We start from the raw sequence: 22,301 nt of genomic DNA on the forward strand, positions 1-22,301 counted from the left end.
GACACCCAGTGCTTTCCAAACTCATTGGGAATTAGTCATCCTTAGAACTATGTGCCGCCTTTGGTGAGTAAGTGAGCCGCTTTACTGAATGACACTTGAAACGTCCCTGCTTGTTTTGGGAGAAATAGGGTTTATCCTGTGCTGAAACCAAATTCAGCACAATCTGTAAAGCACGAAACTAGGCATTGCTCGTGATAATAGCACTGTAGATGTGGCATGCAAAGAAAAATGTGACTTTTTATATGACTAATCTGACAGTCTGTAGGCGACATAGAGCGAGAGGATATTTATAGAGAGCTGTCAGCATCTGTCCCCACACCTGATAGGGGTCAGTGCCTAAAGGTGCGATGAGAGCATTTCTGGAGACAAGCAGGAAGCAACCCAGACCTTGAAGACCACCTACAGGAGCCCCCAGTTTCCCACCTGGATGGGTAGACACGTGTGGACAGTACTCCTGGTGCCCCCCCAAGCCTTTCTCAAGTTGCTCTGTGAAGTTTCCACGGTTTGCCTCCCAGTCAGTCCACACAGCTACAACGTGTTTACACTTTCCCACCCACCGTTCCCAACCTTCACCCACTGAAGCGGTTGCCTGTAGTATCACGAAGTGCTGGACAAGGCTAAAAAGGGAAAGGAATTGGGGGGCAGGGGGGAATTGAGAAGTGTTACACTTCTCAGCTGAATCAGCTCTGGGTGATGTCGGGATGCTCGGCAGCCCACAGTCGCGATGCTGTGGGGAGTGCGCGGGGTCCCACGCCACGAGAGACCCGCACGATGTGGACCCCGCGCACTCCCCACCGCACCGGGACGAAATCCTGTCCCTACCCTTATCCTCATCCCCATCCCCGGGCACTCACCCGGGCTGCCGGCGTGTCCCGCGGCGGGAAGCGACGAAGGGCGGCCGAGACGGTTTCGGGACGGAGGAGGAGGAGGGGGAGGTGGAGGAAGACGCCGTGGGGAGGCGAGGGGCAGCGACCCGGCCGGTGGGACCGGGACCAGCCCCAAGCCCAGCAGCAGCAGCAGGGTGCAGGCTGCCGGCATGGCGCTGGGGGTGGATGGAAGGGGAGGCGGGGGGGGGCAGGGGGGTGGCTGTTCACATACCCGGAGCGGGGCAATGAATAACCACGTAAATAGCGATTTTTAAAATGAATTCCCCGTGCCCCCCCCTCGGGGCGGCGCCTTAAAAGTGCGGGGTGCCCATAGCGGATGGGGCGAGGGGGGGGCCCGGCCAGCAGCGGCAGCAGCCTGCGGCCAAGTGCCGGCGCCCGAAAGTAAAAGGGCAGGCGGCGGAGGCTCCTCCTCGAGCCTGACATCACCCAGCCGCGGCTCGGCTCGGCTCGGCATGGCCCGACTCCCCACAGCTCCCCCCACCCCGGCCCGGCCCGGCCCCCAGCGGCCGCCCCCTCCCGCCCCGCGCAGCCGTCGGGCTGCCCGCTCCCTCACCCGGGTGGCTGCGGCATCAGTAGGGGTAGGAGCAGTATTAGAAATAATAATAATAATAATAATAATCATTATCATCATCATCATCATCATCATCAACGCTTCTTTTTTACTTTTACTTTATTTTTCCTGCCGCATCTCGCAGCCGCGCGCCGGGCGAGCAGGACCCCCCTGCCCACGGCCCGCAGCCCCGGTTCCGCGTTTCAATGCGCGCAGGGTCCGCGCCCCGCGCAGCGCACCCGGCGGGCACGGCCGCCCCCGCTACGGTACGGTCACCCCCGCCTTCCGCACTGCATAGCCCCGAACTTAAATTCCATCGAAATCAAGTCCTTGACAAAAAACTTCAACTCTTTTCTTGTTTATAAAGCTGACTCCCTTTTAAACGCCAGCAGCGGCGTTTGAGGCTGGAACTTCTTGCAGTGGTGAATTTCCCAGGCCGGGCTGTACGGGAGGCAAAGGATTTCCCTTCATTGTTCTGAAATTCCCCTTCATAATTCCACGCTCCTAGTTCTGGGAGAGAGCACGCCGCAGAGCAGTGGGCTGGGCTTTGCCGGAGCTGCAGGCATCCAGATGTGCCAGGTTTAGGGTTCCCGCTGAGTTCTCCCTCTCTAGGGACCACAAACATCTCCAGGGAACACAAACCTGGCCAGCCTCTCCCCTCGAGTCGCTCCTGGGCCCTGTGCTTTTCCCTGGAGCTGCTTCAGAATCAGACTTAATTTCCACAAGCCAAGGAGAAGCCGACCTTCCAAAGGGGAGGGTGACAGGTGACAACTCACCACATCCAGACGGCTGCAGCCTGGAACTAACCCGGGATCTGGTACACAGCCCCCCACTGCCTGTTCGCTCTTCACCAAAAGCAGAAGTCGGTGACTGATGTACACAAACTCTCCTGGAAGCCTCTTTCCACCCAAGAGGTGGCACTGATGAGCCCACACCAGCACGTTAATGACCTTGGCTTTATCCCGACAGGACTTGCTCTCCACTGCTCCTGGACTTTTCTCTCCACGTGCAAATGTTTTTTCCAGCACCTTCCCACACTTCTTCACCATGAAGCACACTCAGAAATCCTCATTCTGGTTCTTAAATAATCATGGATGAAAGCCCTGGGAAAGGCCACCTCTGAGGCATCCCTCTATCAATCCATGCTCTAGTCTACTCCCTACATCTTTTGCCATCTTCTTGCTTCAGATTTGCCTAAACCCAAGGGACAAGTCAAGCCATGTCACTATGGGACATGGAGCACAAACCAGTCATGGTTATGCTTTAGCCATGCAAGTAAGCACCCCAGTCCTGGCAAATGGTGTGACCCGAGACACCTGGAAGCCACAGGCAGTCACCACCAAGGTGCCTGATCTACAGGGGACATTTTTAGTCTCCCTCATTCTGTGTCCAGGTATTTACAGATTCTTTATGGAATAATTGTGCAAAACACAGCTTCTGTCTTGATAAGACAGAGAGACCAATACACAACTAAAATTCAAGGGAAGAGCTGTGAAGTATTTCAATGCTTTGGGACATGGCACAGGGAGGGCAATGCAGCAGCTCAAACACTTGGGGATATCTTTATACATGAAATGCAGGACTCCATGCTAGCAGTTCCTAAGATAGTAAGTAATGTCCATGATAAATATGGTTCTTTAGAAAGTTTTGTTAGGCCCTGGAACGAATGCCTTGCCAACCAGCATATCTGCCACTTTTAACTGTGCAATAAAGGTAAGGCAGCAGGGGCACAGAAACCTCTCTGAAGCCAAGGATGCATCCTCAGGGCTGCAGGGGGCAAATTAAAGCCAAACATCTCCCCAGCATGAACTGGATGCTCTCCTGTCCACTCACTCTCAAGCCTGAGGGACCTAATACCAAGTCTGGAGCTCACGCCCTTTCCCTCACCTTTTCCAAGAAATTTCCCTAACATCTAAGCCACACAGCAGCTCCGCAGTCCTACAGCATCCTTCCAAGCTGTAAATCCAACAAGCAGGAAGCACAGTATCAAATGCTTTTCCAAAAAGGTCTCAATAAATTTCTCCTACTGTTTCCCTCTACAGGCCCATCGAGAGCCATAGCAGACACAGGCAAATGCAAAACAAACACTTCTGCAAGAACAACGCGTGTCAATATTGAATCGCTCCATCTCACCAGTCCCCCATGGTGTCCCCATAGCACAGCCCACCATGCAGCGCCCCTCGCTAGGAAAGCAGGGAAAGGCTGGATTACCTCTCTCTGGGTGTGGGGGGAAGGGGGTAGCTGATGTCCTCCCCAAAACTGCCATTAAACCTGCCTGACCTGCTGCATGTCTGAACCAAACAGGGCACTTGTGACCGTGACCGGGGTGACCATAGGGACCGTGTGCCCGAGCGCAGATCCAGCAGCAGGAAACACTGGGCAAAGGGCCCCGTGCTGCCCTTGGATGAGCCATATCCTGGCAGGGCTTAGTATAGGTGGGACAGGAATGCCATTGCAGCCTCTGAGTCCCATGGCAGTGGTGAGGCTGCTGCCTTCACCAGCCCCAGCAAAGGCCCCACAGGTGAGAATCCGTGGGCCTAAACCAGTACTCACCCTCAGAAAGTAATCTCTCGGCTCTCTCCATCATGGTTCCATGAGCAGCACATTATTTACAAGCACCTGGAAAGGAAACACTGATATTCAGGCAGTTTCAGACTTCCCAAATGCAGTCCCTTCACCCACAGGTGTCGGATTTGCCAAGGTTTAGTGCCTGTAAATTTAAAGCTACTGTGTTTTCCTGCCATCTTATTTTTTATTCCTGCCTTCAGGGTTTCGTAAGGAGTATCACTGCATTGAAGGAGTCAATTTATATCTGATATTTTTGAGCTCCAGTTTCAACAGCCACATGAAAACAATGGAGCAAAAACCTCACTTTGTTGGTTTTTAATCAAAAAATACTGTATAACCCATTGGAGCTGCAGAGGGTAGTGTGGAGGGTATACCAACCCTGCCACCCCTGTGATGAGTTTGACACACGTTCCTTGGAGGCTGGGAAAGAAGCTTCAGTGGTGGGAGAAGGAAGAACTGCAGCAGTGTGAAGGTGGCTGTGTGGAGCACAAGCACTCAGTGAAGGCCACTGGCATTTGGCTTTTCCCCATGTGGTGCTGGAGTTGTTTATCCCCGTGGCACAACCGCACGCTCCGCTGCCCTATCCTGCAGATGCTGTTCCCCTCCCTCCTTGGGAGCACAAAGTAGTAGGAGATTTAAGTGCATGAAATCATGTCTGAGGAGCCAGATGGGCCAGGCAAAGCCTGATGTCGAGTAATGCCACAGCATCCTCTTGTTAGAGGCTGTGACCTCAAACGCCTCCCCACATTATGTACAAAACCCATTTAACACATCAATCTGAAAGCAAGCAGCGTGTTCCACATGCAGCAAAGGAGTTAAACAAACAACCTCATCAACACAGGAAGCCTCTAACAAAGCTATATATAAAACATGATTGATATTGGTTAATTGAAACCTGCCCATCACCTTGTTTTGGGGGAGGAAAAACACAGTGTGTTTTTATTTCACCTTGATTTCCATTTTCCAGATTGAGGGGCTGCAGACATGTGACAGAATTTGCTGGGTTCTGCATTGTTTTGGTCTGAAATCACCAAAAACCATGAGAGTCTTTGCAGAAGAGGCATCCCTGTAGCACTTTGTGAGGATTACAGTGACTAGTCCCTTCTCTCTGAATCCACAGGAGCCTCTTGCAGCACAGCCGATGTCATGAAACTCCTGCAGCTCCCTTGAAACTCATCCCAGATCTGTCCAAAACTTGGATCAGGCTCATAAACCTCAGACAAGTTTTAAACTGATGATGAATTAAGGTATAAAGTGAATATTTTCTCCTCCTGGAATTTGTTATTAAAAGCCCTGAGTTTCCAAAGTGGACAAATAGTTCCTGAGTAATTAATTACCTTTGCATCTCCTCTTGATGCTGCAAGCCATCCATTAATGGATACCAATCATCCAAAAGGCACTTAATAAGCAAGCATTTTTCTTGAAATTTTGGGGGTGGCGGTATTTTATCGATTTATTTTAACAAGAACTGCTTGCATTGTACCTCCATTGGAAGCAGTTTGTTCCAGATATTTGACATTTGGAGGTCAGGATGGATACGGGTCTTGTGATCTCTCTTCATCCCTCACAGAAAAGTGCACAACTTGAAATCATATTGCATTTTGAATCCTGTCACTGGAAAAAAAAATCCCTTATTTTCTGGGGGGAAAATAAATAAATCAGCCATCTAAATCCATCTGGGAAGAAGCAATTCTTAATTTCTTATTTATTTCTTTTAGGACCTTTTTCAGCCAGCTCTGGTTTGGAGCACACGCAGACATTCTGGAGCTGAGCTAAACACTTCAGAGCAGTGCCCTTAAATCTGGAAAGACTCCCCCAGTGAAATTTAGAGGGGACACTTGGATCCAATAAAGTTACAGGTGTGCTCCTCTATCACAAAGTTTCTGGGAGCACCCATGTTTTTGTTTTTTATTTTTTTTTTGGTCTTGCACAAGGAGGACAAATCTCACGTATTGGGGAATATGAGCATAAAGATCATGTGAAAAAAAGCCACAAAGAGCAGAAGGCAGAGAGGAAAGGAGCCTCTCCTGTGCCGTATGGGCTTTAAAGTGATTTATTTTTAGCCTGCAATTTGCTGCTAGAGCCTCTCATCCGTAGCTTTTAAGGCTGTTACTGCTGAGGTCTCACCTTGTCTTAGGTTTAAGGGATGCTGTGCCAAATCTGGGTTGCAGCAAGACACCACTGCAGAACATAACAAGTGCATTGTATTCCACTTTCATACAGAGTTAACAAATTTATAGGTTGTCTACAAAATCTCCTTTCTTTTATCCCTGTAATTGCCTTCTCTAAAATTCACCAGGCAAGGGCAATAATTCAAATGCCCTCCATTTCCCACTAACCTAAATGTTAATTCTAGGCTGGCTCCCGTGCTTCAGCAAACCTCTTCTGACCTTGCAGGTGTAAGTATGATGCTGTTTAAGAAACTCTGCCTGTGTGAATCTAAAACAGAGGCACATGGGTGAAAGCAAACCACCTCATAAGGTACAGAGAGCCCCTTGTGCCTTAATTCAGTCATGAACACAAACATCATTCCATATTCTGACACCCATCTTTGCTGCTTCAATGCTGCGGTCACAACTATGTCCTGTGAAGAAGTGGCCATGGCAGGTGTGAGATATTTTTGCCACCATACACAGCAATAGCCATCCAAGGAAACTCAAAGCGGATTGAGAGAAAAAAAAAAAATAAAGACAAGTTTGAGATAAGATATGAATTAAATGAGCTTGATTCTCCCTATGCAGACTCCTAATGGGACACAGATCCAGGTGGATGACAATTTATACCAACTGAGAAATTGTCTCTTAATGCCAATATCACAACAAAACTGCACTTTTCTTCTGCCCATTCTTATTGCTGACTATTTGTGCTGGAAGTTTTTTGAGGCAGAAAATTCCAATTTCTGGACCTGTTTAGTGCTAAGGGATCATAAATGCAGCATGAGTTTCCAGGCAGTACTGCAAGGCAAGTAATAAAATATTTATCCTCAACCACCTTCTGTGCTTGTATGCTCTGCAAAGGAAACCATCAAAAGTAGAGCCACCAATTTACAGCTGGAGTCTTCAAAAGGAAAAAAACCATGTGCCATATCCACATCTCTCTCAAAAACAAATGTTTTCAGACCTTGGGCAATTGCAGACCATTTTCATTTCTTGCATAATTATAATAATGATAACAATAATTATAAAGAAAAAATCAAATTTCAAACCAAAAGGAAAATAATTATAGATGTTAAAAAAGCTTACATGGCTTAAAAAATAGTAAGGCCTTTCCATAATTACATTACCCAAGCTGCAACCTTGATATACAAGCCATCTGATGCTAAGAGCTGGGTCCCAAACTAACCTTCAGGGAAGCTTCATGAAAGCCCCAGCATGTGGTGGCACAGCTTGGCTCTCAGGGGATGAAAGCAGCACATCACCACTTGCAGGAGCAATCCCCACCCACATTTCTTCCCTTCAGCCACTGAATGTGAAAACAATAGATTCCTGCCCACCTAATTTCACCCTGTTTTGGTTTTTTTTTTTTGGGGGGGGGGTTGGTTTGTTGGTTTTGTTCTTTTTTTGAGTGCTACCAAAGCTACAACCATTTTTTTATGTGACACCATGATCTTTAGCTGTACAACTGCTTGCTTCCTTTCTTTCCTGCTGGAAAAGTTTCCTTGATGTGCAAAGCCCTGTGTTCCTGTAGTGTGTGGACTCATGAGATCTCCAATGCTACCCAAACTGCAGGACCACTGGTGCTAAAACAAGGTTTCCTGTCACTCTTGCCGTTAACTACACCAGAGATAATGCTCCAGGGAAGATCAGCACGTCCCTTTCCAAGCATTACCCAGGAAGGTTGTTGTACCCTTGGAGCAAGGAAATCAGCCTTGTGCAATGCATTTCTCCCTGCAGCTACAAGGAAGGACCAGGTGTCTGTGCTTGCCAGGTGATGGAAGGAGCTGCTTCCTGCTGTGGTGGTGGAGGTGTCAGTGAAGGAGGTGGTAGAGTTCCTCCAGCAGCAGTACGGGGAGCCCAAAGACCAGGAACCCCTGGAACAGTGCATTCTGCAGGGCATTTCCTCCACTGCCAGGTCTCAAGAGCAGCAATAGCCATCCAGCACTGATGCCAGAACCACTGCTGCCTTTTTCCAGATATACCAAGACACAACCCATCCCCGCACCCCAGAGCCCTACAGATGTCCCCTCCCCAGGCCCCTACATGGCCCCTACACTGCCCCTTTCCCTGGCAGCCAGCAAAGGCTTGGGCAGCACACAAACACAACTAGAATATTTCCAGAGGATGCTGAGGTGCAAAGGGCTGCTGGACGGTGGTGGCAGGAGAAGGGGACATCTGCTGCACACTTGGCTGAAAGAAAAGCTGTGGGATGTCCCCCCAGTACTGCTAGACCAATGGGGACCAAGGGCCCATCACATCCCAGCTTTGGGGACAAGCAGGAGTCACAGTGTTGAAGAGGCAAACGCTCTCCCCCAAATCATCTGGTTTCAACCAGTGCAACTCCTCAGTGAGCGAGATACACAGCCAAGGACCTTCCCCACCCTCCCTCTCTGGATCTCCTACCTCATGTCTTATTTTAAAAAGGGAATTAAATTGTTTGGTAGCCAACAAAGAAGCTACCTAGGAAATCCTGCCTATTCATCTCCTCATGCCATGGTCTGGGGTTTTCTTTTGTTCAAGCTACAGAGAAATGCAAGGCTGAGCAATCCTTGACTTGGGAGGAAAGGGACCACGGATGTGACCGGACTTTGTGAAACGAAAGATTTTACAGTAATGGCATTATGGTTGGGTATGAAACTGTAACACAGCACCAAGCAGCTTGCCAGCAGTGGGGCAGCAGCAAGGAGTGTTTGAAGTTTGCAGAGCAGGGATATCTGCCAAGGTTAAGAATGCTACAAGTGCAGGGAAGGCTCTCTGGAGCCACTGGCCCCAGGCAACCCAGGGGAAGCTTCAACATGGACCCAAAATCCACACAGCAGATTCAGGTTCTTTGGAAAGCAACAGCAAGAAGCAGGAGGAAAGGAATGCTGGAAAGGTGTTTCCAACACTGAATGACTGATTTGAGGTGGCTCAGAGCTGGTCACACAAACACCACTTCCCTCTTGCCTCTATTGAGATAATTAAAGTTAAAAGCGCTTAGTCAAAGACCTGCAACCTTGAAAAAGGAATACACTTTCTGCAGTGCACCAAGGTGGCTCTTTTCTCCATGTCAGCAGAAAGCCTCCTGTGCCTCCCTCTGTAAGAAAACCGAAAAAGCCAAAGCTGCAGATGGCCAGAGCATGGGATGCCATCCACCCCACCCAGTAACAACCAGGGCACTTAGCACTGGCAACTGGAATGGTGCTCAAAGGCATCGGGAGTGCCCACACAAATGATGGAGAGGAGTTCTTGGTGTCTCAGGCTTTTATTGCACAGGAGGAGAAATAAATAATCTAAAGGCTGAAATTATCAGAGATGAAACAAAGTGAAAGGCAGTGATTTTCCCCCTCCTCATAATGTCAGAACTGATGTGTGGTGCTGAGGCTAAACATATTTTGCAAAAGCAATTCTGAACCATCTGTCCCTTCAGCCAAGAGACGGTCTAAGTGGGCCCAGCTATTTCATCAGGTCTCAGCTCTCACATCAGAAAGGATGTGGGAAATAACTATGAACAGCTTCTAAGACATAATTTCACAGTTTTACAGAAGAGGTCATTACCCTGCATTACTGCATTTAAATGTGTGATTTCAGTTGTGAATATACTTCATAATCTTCTCATACTTGCCACTGATTCTGGCCTATTGTCTAATGTCTTAAAATACTTTCTAAGACCTTGGTAATTGAAATGCTGAGGTAGAAAATTACTGTATTACAAGCAGGGAAATTCATGCCTAGAGGAGAAGTGAATTGACCTGGAAGGTCGCATCCATCCGTGGCACAGCTGGGAGGGGGGCACCAGCTCCTGCTGTCAACATCACTGCTCCCAGGCAGAGTGTCCCAGGTCACCCAGAGGACATCTGAAATGGGGTGTTGTAAGCTTTTAGAGCAGCAACCGTTTTTAGAACTCAGTAGGGCTTATAATTGAATTCTTTTAAAGGGCTATACTGTCTTCAGTAACTCATCACTTCCCTGGACTGGCCCTTTCATTTCCACTTTTTCCTCTCAGTTTGGGTAAGGTTTGAAGCCCAGCAATGTTGTCGTTTGCATAAATAAACAAGCCTCAACTACATAAATAGCTCTTCACATTCTTTGTGCGTATATTCAAGTATTTCAAAAGGCACCCGTGGCAGCCATTAGCACTTCTGGATTCTTTTTGAAGTAATGGATTGATTTTTTTTTTTGTGTGTGTGTGTGTGTGTGTGTGTGTGTCCTTCACTGGAACTGGCTCCCAAATTCCTCTCTGCTGATGAGCGAGGACTGGTGGTAGCGGTCCCGTGAGGCGAAGTCTGCGTTCTCCTCGGTGAGCTGCCTGGTCTCCATCCCAACTGTTGCAAAGGATGGTGTCACCACGATCTGCTCCTTGGGAGTTGGCCTTCTCCTGCAAACAGAGAAGCAGAGGTGCCCACATCACCCCTTGTCTGTTATCCATTACCAGCCATGCTCTGGGCTGTGCAAACAAGGCACGGTGATTCCAGGAGAGGCTAAATCCTTCTCAGTGCCCTTTGGAGGCACAGTGTTAACCTGAAGGCATTTTTCTTAGGAGGCACATAAAAGATGTACTCCCTTTCCCCGAATAAACAGTGCAAAATATACATTTTAGTAACAAATGGGTTTCCTCTTTGGATATTGACTACGCCAACACCTTCCACACTGAGCAAGAAAAGAAGGAGCACAAATCATTTTTAATGAAAAATATCCTTTTTGTGGTTTCCTAAACAAGAAACAAATTGCAATAATTTTTGTAACTTCATTTAAAACAGGAGATTTTCCTGCAATCTCTTCATCCTAGAAGATGATTTTAAGAAAACCTTATTGGCACTTTTATTCAAAACTGTAAGACAAATATAGCACTGACTAAGACCTCAGCAAGCACCTAAGAGCCTTAGAGGTGTCAAGAACCCTTGGCTGCCTCCAACTCCCTTGCAGTCTAATGGGATTTATTCTTTTTCTCCGATTCATTAAAATATCTTGACTGGATTTCAGGAAAACAGGGCTCAGAAAAAAAAAAAACCTCTAAATTACTTCTATGCAATTTCTTGCAGCACAGTGTAGATGGGCTTCAAAATGACCCACCTGACTCCCAAGCAGAGCCCAAGGTGTCTCTGTGCCAGTAAGAGCAGGAGCCCTGGCACCAGGATAAGGTGACCAAGCTGTCTGGATGACCCAGAGATTGCACTTTTCAAGGGGAGAAAAACAGGACCAGTTTCTACCTTGGGCACTCACCAGATCTCCCCTCAGCCTTCCTTGGCAGGGTCTTTGCTAATCGATTGCACTGGCCAAAGAACCAAGGACTTTGTTGGTCTGGTAACCCAAAGATAAAATCCCCTGTGACAACAGCACCTCTCCACATGAGAGGCAGGGATAATTTCTCCTTTCCACAAGTGGTCATTCTCCATGAAGCCTCACACCTCAACCAGACTCCCATGGGGATTTCTGGCAACAGGCAGGAGACACAACTGAGATGAACCAAAGGACAGCTGGGAGGAAAATGCTGTTCTGTCATCACAGAGGCACAGAGTTGAAATGACCAGCCACAAATCTGCCTAGGGTGGAGGCAGACAGAACTGCTCGGGATGTGAAGCAGCAGGGTCTGGCTCACCGTGCCAAGAGTAATTCTGGCAGCATTTCAGCATGGCCCCACTCACCCAGTTCCCAGCCTCAACTCCTCACCCTTGGCTTGGGCTTGTGTCACCAGCCCAAGCAGATGTCGTGCAAGGGGACAGGGAACAATCCCTTTATCAGAATGGGATATGCAGAAAACACATGTGGTGGTGCATCCCACTCCCCTGCCCCTCGGGCTGCACTGTGATCTGAGAAATGCTTGTTAGGCCTCAGCTTTAACAAACAGCACCTGGGCTCAGCTCCTCTTGAGCTTATCAGAAACACTGTCGGCTCCAGGGAACTAATGCTAACAGCTCCTGGTTTTTAATGAATATCCTTGGAAACTTATTCTTCTTGCATGAGTAACAACCCAAGTGGAACAACATTTTTGTTATAGAACATTCAAAGAAAGTTACTGACAAAAATTGTGGCCAGGATGGAAAATTACTATGACCAAAGCCAAGTCTCTTGCTACACTGTAAGCAGCAGTCCAGAGTGAGACCCTTTGAGTTCTCCTGCCCACAGTGGGCTGATACCAGCACCCCCCTCTGAGTGGGGCCTCTCAGAGCAGTGAACTCTCAGGTTTGCTACACCTGGAGGACAAATGCTGATGACAGAGCCTGGGCTGATTCCCCCACTCCTCAAGATTCAACCTTTTACCTGTTTAGAAGATGCAAAGGCATCATAATTCCGTAAGACTCTTTTGTTAAATGGTTTAAATTAAGGTATAAATTAAGTGCTGTTGTGTCTAAGACCTACCATGGGGACCTCAGAGAGATTCCCTCACCCCTGGCTTCTCTCCCCAACCACCTCTGCTACCAAAAGCACGTGGTCATGTTATAGGAACTGTGGACAGAGACAGGACCGGGCAAGACAGACCAATGTGCTTAATTGTCTGGACTTGAATTTATTTTGAAAGTGCTTAATTGTGCTTAATTGCCTGGACTTTCATATATTTTTCATTTATTATTCATTATTTCATTTATTTATTTAAATTGGCACATATAATGCATGGCAGCTCGTGTTGCACAGTCCTTGTGTTCACTCACCCCAACAAAAAAGAAACCCAACAGACTGAGAAACTCAAAGCCCACTGCTCACAGGCAGAGGTGCTCATAAGCTGCTATAGGAAACCCAACGTGATGGAATTAATAATTAATAGCATCAAATAAGTCTAACAAAACTAGTTAATAACAAACCAAAAAAAAACTCCTCAAGGTCTTCTGGGAATCAAAAGCCCAAGACAATGCTATTGCAGTCCCATGCAAACTCAATACTGAATGGATCCTTCACCAAAGACCCTGTTTATCATATTTGCCTGAGTTATTGCAGCTGCCCCAGCCCATATTTCCTCTCTGAAATTTGAACACAGCTGCCATGTGTGCCTGTTCCACCACTACCAGAGGAATTCACTTGTGGTGAATGATGGGTGGAAGAGAAGGAATCTCCAATTTCTCATCTCCTTTCAGATTTTCCAGTTCAACCTGAGCCGTAAATTTTGAGCACAGACCTTTGGGGTAAGATAAAGCTTCAGGAACCAAGATATGGTTATCAGCTGACATTTCCACACACAAAGCAGAGGAGACTCCTGCTTCCCCACATACAGAGCCAGCCATATGCCAGGCTAATGGGAGCAAACAGATCTTTTTACCATAAAGCAAGAATAACCCTGAGTATGCAAGAAGGGCCAGAAAGACTGCTTAAGGTAATAAGCAAGTCAATTCTTCCAGCCCTCTCTATGCTCATTAGTGAGTCACGGGAACAACGAGCAGTGTGTTGGTCACTGCCAAGTGACTGGTACCAACCTGCATGAAGTGATCAAAACCGACTTAATCCAGCCAAAGAAACTGAAATTTGCTGCTGCTCCTATGGAGAAAAGGCACAAGAAGTCAGTATGCTGCTAATTCTCTCATAATAGCATTACACCACTGAATTTTTGCATAAAATCTCAAACCAGCACGCTTGTTATTAGCCTGCAGTACCCAAAGATTTTGTGATAGTGAGAACATTCCTGCAGTCTTCCTACGTGCTGTGGCTTTTAAACAACTGTCCAGATATGAACCCAAATTTCCTATGGAGAACAGCAATGTGTTCCCAGCCTGACAGCTTGTTAAACCCCAGTAAAACATGAGCAAAGCATAGACCCCCCGCACAGTACCTTTCACTCCCTAGACTGCAAAAACTATTCCCACCTCAGGGATGGGGAGACAGGAAGAGCCATTTAGCCAACCTCAGTCAGAGTGGCTGTGGTCTCACCATTCATTCCCTCTTGTCTGACCCAATGGAGAGCTGCCTTAGCTTATTACACCAACACTGATTTCTTTTCTGATTTCTCGGGAGAGTTAGTTTCCTGCACTGGGTCCTTGTAGGGGCAAGAAAGTGCCAGAGCTGAAAGCAGAAGCAGCAGGAGAAGTTTATGGTGAGGGAGAGGGAGAACCAAGCCCTGTCAGCACCTGATGGATTTAGCTTAGGCTGCTGGAGAGGAAGAGAGAGAAGGGATGTGTCAACCACAGGGCATTTCTCCTCCCAAGGTCAGCTCTTCATCTAGCACCTAATCCAGAACATCTCTCAGGCCAGTGTCTCCCAGCCTTTCCAGACAGAAGGGTTGTTTGATCCTTTGAAGAACAAACTCACAGATCATCAGAGCCTTGTGACCGCAAAATAACATTCCCTCACAGCCATAACATTCCCTCGCAGTCAAGTAAAAATCAGGCTGAATTTTGAGCATTCACTTCTAACATTTTCAATGGCATGCATTGTTTTACTGTATGCATGAGAATGCACGTGGCAAAAGAAACCAAGAAAAAAATGTCTAATCATGCCACTGTTTCTCAGATCAGCTTCCAAAAACCTCTACACACTGACAGATTTTTTTAAGCAATTTTTGGTAAATAGTTCAAAAGCATATTACAGAAATATAATACAGTGAGTGTACAGTGAGTATACAAAGGCAAAAGGCTCCAACACCTGAAAACATTATTTGCGTTTTAACATATGGGGGCCATAAACAATTTCTTAAAATGTATATATTTTTTAAAAGATACAAATTAGCAACTACTATCCATGATCTCAGCTCCTTTCAACTATCCCCTACAGATACATAGAAAGGAAGTCGCTCAAGAGCAAGAAAAGAACAATTGAGCAATGTTTGGAAGGTGGTGATTAGTTTTTGGTTTCTCATCATCTGCTTTTCTGAAATCTAGTATGTACATACCTACTGTCTAATAATCTTTCACCTAAATTAACACAGGTAGCTATTTCTGCAGATATTGCATATGAACTCAGGCTCTTGATTTTTCTCATCCTGGACAAAAAACTGGCATGCACTCAGCTATGCACCTCACACACCTGCCGATGGAAGGATGGATGGATGGATGGATGGATGGATGGATGGATGGATGGATGGATGGATGGATGAATACACTCATGAGCAGGTGAGGATGCCCACACCATGCCCCTTCAAAGATACAGAGCACCCCAAACCCCCCCAGTGGCCTTGTCAAGGAGCTGTGAGCTCTCATGAGCTGCTTGCTGAATGTGCTCCACTGTTTAATTTTGAACTTGTTTAAGCCGATCATGTGCACAGATCTTTCTAATGCCCTCTGCCTAAAAGTATTTTCCCAGATTATGTTCCCAACATATTCAATGTGTTTAGCTCTGGAATCAAAAGGCTCTTGTTCCACAGTTATGAATGCTGAGATTTGATGAGACACTGGTCATAATTCCCGTTTTCCTTAAACTTCTCTCAGGTGGGTTTAGATTGATCAGGTTTAATAAAACTTATTTATGGCAGATTTTTCTCATTGCTGGGATACATTTACAAACTGCCATCGCTATCAAATCTTAGTATCTGGTTTTGCCATTTAAAGCACAATATAATAAAGCAATAAACACCATCTTCAAACTATCAAAGCAATGCTAGTTTAAGTTAGAATCTAACAGAAAATTAAAGACTCAGAGAGAAAAAGTATTAACATTAGCAATGAAACAAATTGTCACTGTTCACTGTGTCACCTGCACATTAAACACAAGAGTCTCAATTCCTAATTAAGTTAAATTAAAGTTTAATGAATTTTTAAGCAGGTTTAATAATACAGGAAAAAAAAAAAAAACACTCACCAAGAGGGAGTCCTGGGCTCACTTGGCCAATGTAGAAATACAGAATAACCCCTGCTCCCAGGCTAACAAGGGTGTAGATCCACTGAATGACAAACATTATGATGAGGGACACAATTGCCTAGTGGAAAGACATGTTTTGGGGTTACCCCAGAGTCTGGGAGGCAAGACCATGTCAAAGCCCAGGCTTCCATGCTACAGGGCGCCTCGTTTGGTCTCACTCTTAAAAGGAGGGACAGCACAGGTTTACAGTGTCACCTTCAGCAGCATAGAGGTAGTTCCAGTGAGCTTCCCTGGGTCCCAGAGGCAGCGTGGGTCTCTGCCTGGGCTTCTCCAAGAGAAGTATCCAGAGGCTCACCAGCTCAGGAGGAGATTTGGCTCAGGTTGCATACAAATGGGGGCAGAGGTAGCATCTCCATGGGAGATGGTTGGAACAGCAAGGGTCAACACACAAAGAAAGAGTTAAAATAGTCCCAAATGACACAATTGGTGAAGCTCAAAGAGAGAGGGCAGAGGAGCCAATTTCTGTTCTTGTGATTTTATTTTGCATTGTCAATCCCATCCCAGCTCTGTTGCAACCTCCTCCCAAGCCTGATTATTGACAGGAAACCAAGTTTGCTTTAATGAGCACATCCATCACCTCCATAAGCAAATTCCCCAGCAAAGGCAGAGAGCTGATGGCTCTGCCATGGCATGCACTTGGGAGCCACGTTAGATACGAGCCCAGAGATGGCATCAGCACACAACCTCCCAAAGATGTCATCCTAAAGAGGGGCCACCACTCCCAGCCCACCCCTGATGCTGCAGCCCACTGGGACCCCTCACCAGGAGCTGGCTGCTGGCAGCAGCAGCGATGAATTTGAAAAGCAGGTGTCAGACTCCATCTGAGTATTAAACTAACGGGGTTTGGTGGCCTGTTTGAGTGGGTTTGTTACATTTTATGCACAGCTATGAAATCCTCATCCAGGCAGCAAAGCCATATGGCTCATTCATTATGTATATCTGACCCTTTCTCTGTCATCTGCCCAATAATCCATCTTTCCCAAGATGAATTTAAGTGTCTTAAACTTCTCAGCAGCTTGAGGCAGAAGCTATTTAAAAGTTATTTAAAGTAGCATGCTGTAGGAATGCTCTCCTTTCCTCCCTCAAAAGATGGAATTTCATAGCTGGGCTGCTGGTATCCGGAAGTCAGCACTAATGAAACCCCACCCCAAGCTTGCAGAAACTGGCCCATTACTAAAAGCAATACAGCTTTGAAGATGTCTCAGTCCATTACACAGCAAGAAAAAGCAGACTGGCACATAGTGAAAAGAGGGACAATGATTTTTTTTTTTTTTTTTACTCATGCAGCCATGCATCTTTAAAGTCCTAATACTCCAGACTTTGAATTTGTACTTTTGAGTTAGGTTGGAGCTTGTTTGTTTGTTTGTTTGTTTGGGGGTTTTCCTGTTGTTATTTAATTTAACATGCCATTGGGCTTTCCCTGAATTTGAATGCTGGATGCATGCTACCTGGAGTATTTACTTCAGGTAACCTGGAATATGAGAATCAAAAGCCATTATTTAAGGTACTGGAGTATTTACACTGCAGTATGTGATAAATTTATTTCTGCTTTCTACAATCACAAACCATTGCTCAACATAAAAGAAAATTACTTACACCAGCAAAAGAAATCCAGTGACTGAAAAATCTGGAGTAGAAGGATTCTGGTATTTGCTGAATTCCCAGTTCTGGATGTTGTTCCTTTATAGATGATTCTAAAGAAAATGAAAAAAAAAAAAAAAAGATATTAGAAAGGAGATAAAATGTGGGATTTTTTTCCTCTGCTTTACATTATCAGATTCCAGGAACCAAAGCAAAACTTCTAGCTGACATTTGGGTATGACAGAGTGAAACCAAAACCTCTAAAATGAAAACTGAAAAGAAGTGCAAGAAAAAGTCAGAAAGTTGCTAGCTCTGCTGCTAAGTACAATTGAAGGCCGCATCTGTCTATCTCTGCCTCAGTTTCACAGTTTGTGAAATAAGAAAAATAATACTTTCCTCCCTCAGAGGGGTTTAGGAAGCTTAACTGACTGATGCTGATGATGAAATGGTCTATGATAATGGTAATTATGAAACACTACAGCACTGGAGTTACAAACTCCCTGCACACGTGCTGCATCAAACACCCACATCACCAACAGAACAAATTCAGATCTTCACCTATGGATGTTGAGTTACAGACTCCACCTGTGTTGTGGAGACCAGTGGATTTTGATAGCATGAGTTTTAAAGTCACACAGCTCCAACCATCCTACCCCACACCAGGATGAAGTAAATCCCAAGATACACCTAAACCCTTTTCAATGTACAGCACTCAGCATGCCTGTGAAGAATTATGAGCATATCGTAAACAACCCAACACTAAATTTAGTCCTGCCTGCTTTCCTGTGATTAATCTTCTGTAGGAAATTGCATTGGAACTTCTCCTGTGATGCATTGCAATGAACTCTACCCTCACCTGGAATAAATGATATTATTGCCATGAATCACTGGATGACAGCCCCATATAAAGCTCGTTTCATGCCTGCCTTCAGCAAAGCACTGGAAGGACCAAGGTTATAAACAATTTCCTCTGAACATGGAGATGTCCGTCTCCTGTATACAGCCCTTACCTTCTCCCCTTGGGCCAGGGAGCATCATCACTTCACTGCAGAGCTCTTCCTTCTGCTCCAGCATCCTGGGTGTGTGCTGGGCATCCACAGGGGGTGATGGGCACAGATCTGCACCCCACTGACAGCCCTGCTCATCCACATCCTGCTGCTTCTCGTGGGGCTCCGTGGTCTCATCCCAGCCCTCCTGAGCTGGGGGAGCATCGTGGTGGAGATCTAGGAGAAAGCTGTCTTGTAATGTCTGCTTGGCTGGCTTCCTTGCCTTCTTTCGTTTGGCCTTTTGGGTTAAATTCTCAGCACCTTCTCTTTTGCAAGTACTTGGCTCACTAAGAAATGGCTTAAAAAGCTGGTCCATGTCTTTTTTGAATTCCAGCAAGGTGCCATTTGATCTGCTTTGAATTACCCCATCTGCTGCATGGCTGGGGGGCTTGTTGAAAATTAAAGGCTGGGAAGAGTGAGCAGGTCTAGCAGTTTCCATCTGGGTCTCTTCAGGTTTCTGCTGAATGTTGTAGCTCAAGGATATTGAGAAATAGGAATAGTCCACAGCAATATATGTCAGCATGAAGTTGATGGTAACTATGGGAGCAAGAACATTCACTTGCCCAATGAAGACAAAAGCCATGGTGATGAGACTCGTTAAGCAAATTGCAGCCACTGGAGTCTTGTTGGGGCCTTTCTAGTTCCCAAATAAAACAAGATTACATTTAAATTAATAACCATTAACCTTACCATGAGGATTCCCCACTTGCTCAGCTGCCGTATGCAGTTGCCTGGGCTGGCTGCAGCACCCCCCAAGTCATGAAAACATGCATGCATGTGCAAACATGCAGAGGCTCACAGGCCTAATAAATTAAAGAACAGACTGGAAGACAAAAGCTGTTGAGCTTCCACTTCATTCCTAAGCCTTATTCAAGCCTTTTCTTTGGTAAATTCATCCACTCTCACTCGTATCTCCATGGTAAAACAATGTCATTAAAGCAGCAATAAACCTTCAGAGAGATTTGTGGGGCTTATGGGAAGTCTAACGGGAATAAAACGCGTTAATTAGAGTTAACTGTTCATCTCTAATTATTCTACAGGACTCTGCATCACTGCCTACCCAAAAGGCTCCCTCATGCTGCCCTTGGAAAAGCTCTGCATGAAGCAGTGCCAGCTGCACATCAGCAGCTTCTGGCCCTGCCCTGCCAGGGAGCTGAGCTGAACCCATGGCCTGCCAAGGCTCTGCACGTGGGGCTCCCTCCTTCAATCCACCCCAGCAGCAGGGGGAAAGCAGCAGTGAGGCTGGGCAGGTGAGGAGGCTGGGGGTGGCAGTCAGCTCCAGCAATGCCAGGCAGGTGTCAGGAGGGCAGGCAGCCAGGGGAAACATTGCCTGCTCCTGTGCTTTGGGACTGGAGAACATGCACAAAACAAAGAGCATTGGGAGTGGAAACACCTGAGCCTTCAGCTCAGGAACTTTAATCCCAGGTCTAACATACCTTTCCTCAGACCAGGCACCTCCTTGCCATTTTGCCACCTGACAAAGCTGTGAAAGCTGTGCAAAGACTTTGCTTAAAAATATCTTACAAGATAGCTTACAAAATACCCTAAGTTTTCACTTAACTGCATTTATTTCTTTAATAAACACACAGCTCAAATGGAAACTATTTCTGTTTCCTCCACTTCTATTTATTAATAGAAAAGGGGACAAGTTCTGGACCATTACATCTTTTCAGAATGAACAAAAATACATCTCAGGGACAAAGGAAAACGGATCTCAGAAAGCATCTTCAGTATCAGAAAGATGTACTGAGATGGGGAACAGATGGGATGATCTCAGGATGCATCTGGCTTGGATTTAACTCCACAGAAAGCATTTGTATCCTTCCCATCAGCTGGGGTTATGGTGACCACACCACCTCCTTCAACCATGAAAAAGAACTGATGCAGAGTAGACTGGTAAAGACAAATTAAATGTATTTACTTTCCAAACCCCAAATCTAAACAATTCCCAAGGTGGCAGAGAGAAGGAAGGGGAAAAAGTGATCTGCCTTTGATTTCTCACCTCTTTTTGAGCCCTTCCCATCATGGCACTCTGCCTGGAGTTCAGAGCAGAAAACTTGACAAAAAGACAGAAAACTATCAGAGAAGAGAGGGAATCAACTTTGCTAAACCACTGAGAATTTCACAAGTGTTGCCAAATAGAGAATAGCTTATTCTGGGATCACCCCAAAATTGCCTTCAGAAGCTGGAAGTTTTTGCAGTCATAACTGTTCCTGATTTCCCTACGATTGTTACTATTATTTTTGCTATTATTGTAACTTTTAGTTTAGAAAACTGCTTTGAGAAACACAACCCAACAGAGAGAAAATTATTATACTTATAAAATATTTAAATATTTTTAAACATTCATAAATATCAATACTGAAAAATAGTTTTCTGTATTTTTAAGCCACTCTGAAGGAGCAAAGCATCATAAGGCTTTTCCAGACACTCTGTACAGACAGTTAGGTATTGCAGATTATTGAGAGTGATGGAATTATTTTCTCCCTATTCAGAAAAAGGGACAAATCATGTATGGATGCATAGCCCAAGACTACAGATTCCTTTGTGACTGATATATCAGTAGAATGACTCATGCCTAGAGACTCTTCGTGAAGCAAAGAAAAAACTTCTTGTCATATTCCAGGCAAGACTTTGTTTCAATGCTTATCTAAAGCTTAGAAGACCCTTAACTTTTCAAATCTATTCTTTGTTTTTATTTAATAGTGTCCTGAAGGCACCTTATCTTACAAAGAAGTGTCCGCTTCTCCACTGCACACAGACTGAATCCACAGCATCACAACTGGTCACGTACTCAGTGCTGAGGTTACCACAGAGGATAGGAACAGATCAAAGAAAATGTACAGGAAAGAAGGATAAGAAAGAAAAGAGATAAAAGGTAAAGGGACAGTTACCATCTATTTCATCAAGTGCTGGGACAAAAGCTACAGGCTTCTGCCCTGGGCAGGAGGGCAGAGGAGAGGGAGGCACTTCCTTCAGTCATGGCCAGGATCAGCACCAGCACTGATAAGGCGTTTGCAAGAAAACCCCACAGGCAAAGGTATATCATAAGTGCCTGTCCTGCTGGGGACATCTCGAAGAAGTGGGTCAGAGGGGGGGGGAACAGATGACAGCCCAGGATGGGCTGTGTGTGCCCGGGGGCAGGACAGAGAGCCTCGGGCCAGGGGGCAGAGGTGGGTGAGTGAGATGCCGGGATGGTGAAGCAGGACTGCCCCTGCACAGTGCCAAACCCTGTGGGAGGGCTTGGAGCAGAGGCAGTGTACACAGGGAAAGGACCACAGACAGATGGATGCTTGGTTTTTTTTTTATAAAACCACCCATTTCCTGGCTTTTCTGCCTAGGCATGGGATACCAGATCCTGAGCCTTCCCCTCCTCACATTTCATGCATCCCCCATCTCACTCTACAGACACATAGAAATCATGGCTTCTTAAGTTTAGGTGAAGGTTTGACAGCAATCCTGGAGAAAGGATGACTAACCCCACATCCAAGGAAGGCGAGCATGGGGATCACATTCTCCTGGGCGATGCACTGCAGGATCCTGGGTGCCCCATACAGCCCTCCCATGCAGGAGGCCAGGGATGAGATGTACAGCCCTAGCAAAAACAAAAAACCCACCAAGGATACCTGGAGGAAGCAGAGAGAATGCAAAGTTCATTATGTTATGCCTTAAAGACACCCAAGCAGTCTTAAATACACGTATTTTAAGAGATCACACATATTTTCTAACGTTGTTAAATGAACAGAGTAAGCCC

The 22,301-nt window shown here is 46.1% G+C and overlaps 2 protein-coding genes across 5 annotated transcripts in view; both read right to left on the reverse strand.

The window, feature by feature from the left end:
* Positions 1-1,046, reverse strand: part of HEG1 (heart development protein with EGF like domains 1) — a 51,926-nt gene extending 50,880 nt beyond the window's left edge. For all 3 annotated transcript variants that reach the window (XM_066190291.1, XM_066190292.1, XM_066190290.1), the window contains exon 1: positions 855-1,046. In XM_066190291.1, the coding sequence (XP_066046388.1) occupies positions 855-1,038 (184 nt within the window). In that variant the 5' untranslated portion in view covers positions 1,039-1,046. The remainder of the gene's footprint in view (positions 1-854) is intronic.
* An 8,346-nt stretch (positions 1,047-9,392) lies between these two features.
* Positions 9,393-22,301, reverse strand: part of SLC12A8 (solute carrier family 12 member 8) — a 51,003-nt gene continuing 38,094 nt past the window's right edge. For both annotated transcript variants that reach the window (XM_066190293.1, XM_066190295.1), the window contains exons 9-14: positions 22,027-22,173; positions 18,512-19,184; positions 17,517-17,614; positions 15,861-15,978; positions 13,547-13,607; positions 9,393-10,518 (exon numbers count right to left, since the gene is read on the reverse strand). In XM_066190293.1, the coding sequence (XP_066046390.1) occupies positions 10,353-10,518; positions 13,547-13,607; positions 15,861-15,978; positions 17,517-17,614; positions 18,512-19,184; positions 22,027-22,173 (1,263 nt within the window). In that variant the 3' untranslated portion in view covers positions 9,393-10,352. The remainder of the gene's footprint in view (positions 10,519-13,546; positions 13,608-15,860; positions 15,979-17,516; positions 17,615-18,511; positions 19,185-22,026; positions 22,174-22,301) is intronic.

The sequence above is a fragment of the Chamaea fasciata genome, unplaced genomic scaffold (genome assembly GCF_029207755.1).
Source record: "Chamaea fasciata isolate MVZ Bird 193981 ecotype frontalis unplaced genomic scaffold, bChaFas1.0.hap1 SCAF_8, whole genome shotgun sequence".
Taxonomy (NCBI): Eukaryota; Metazoa; Chordata; class Aves; order Passeriformes; family Sylviidae; genus Chamaea; species Chamaea fasciata.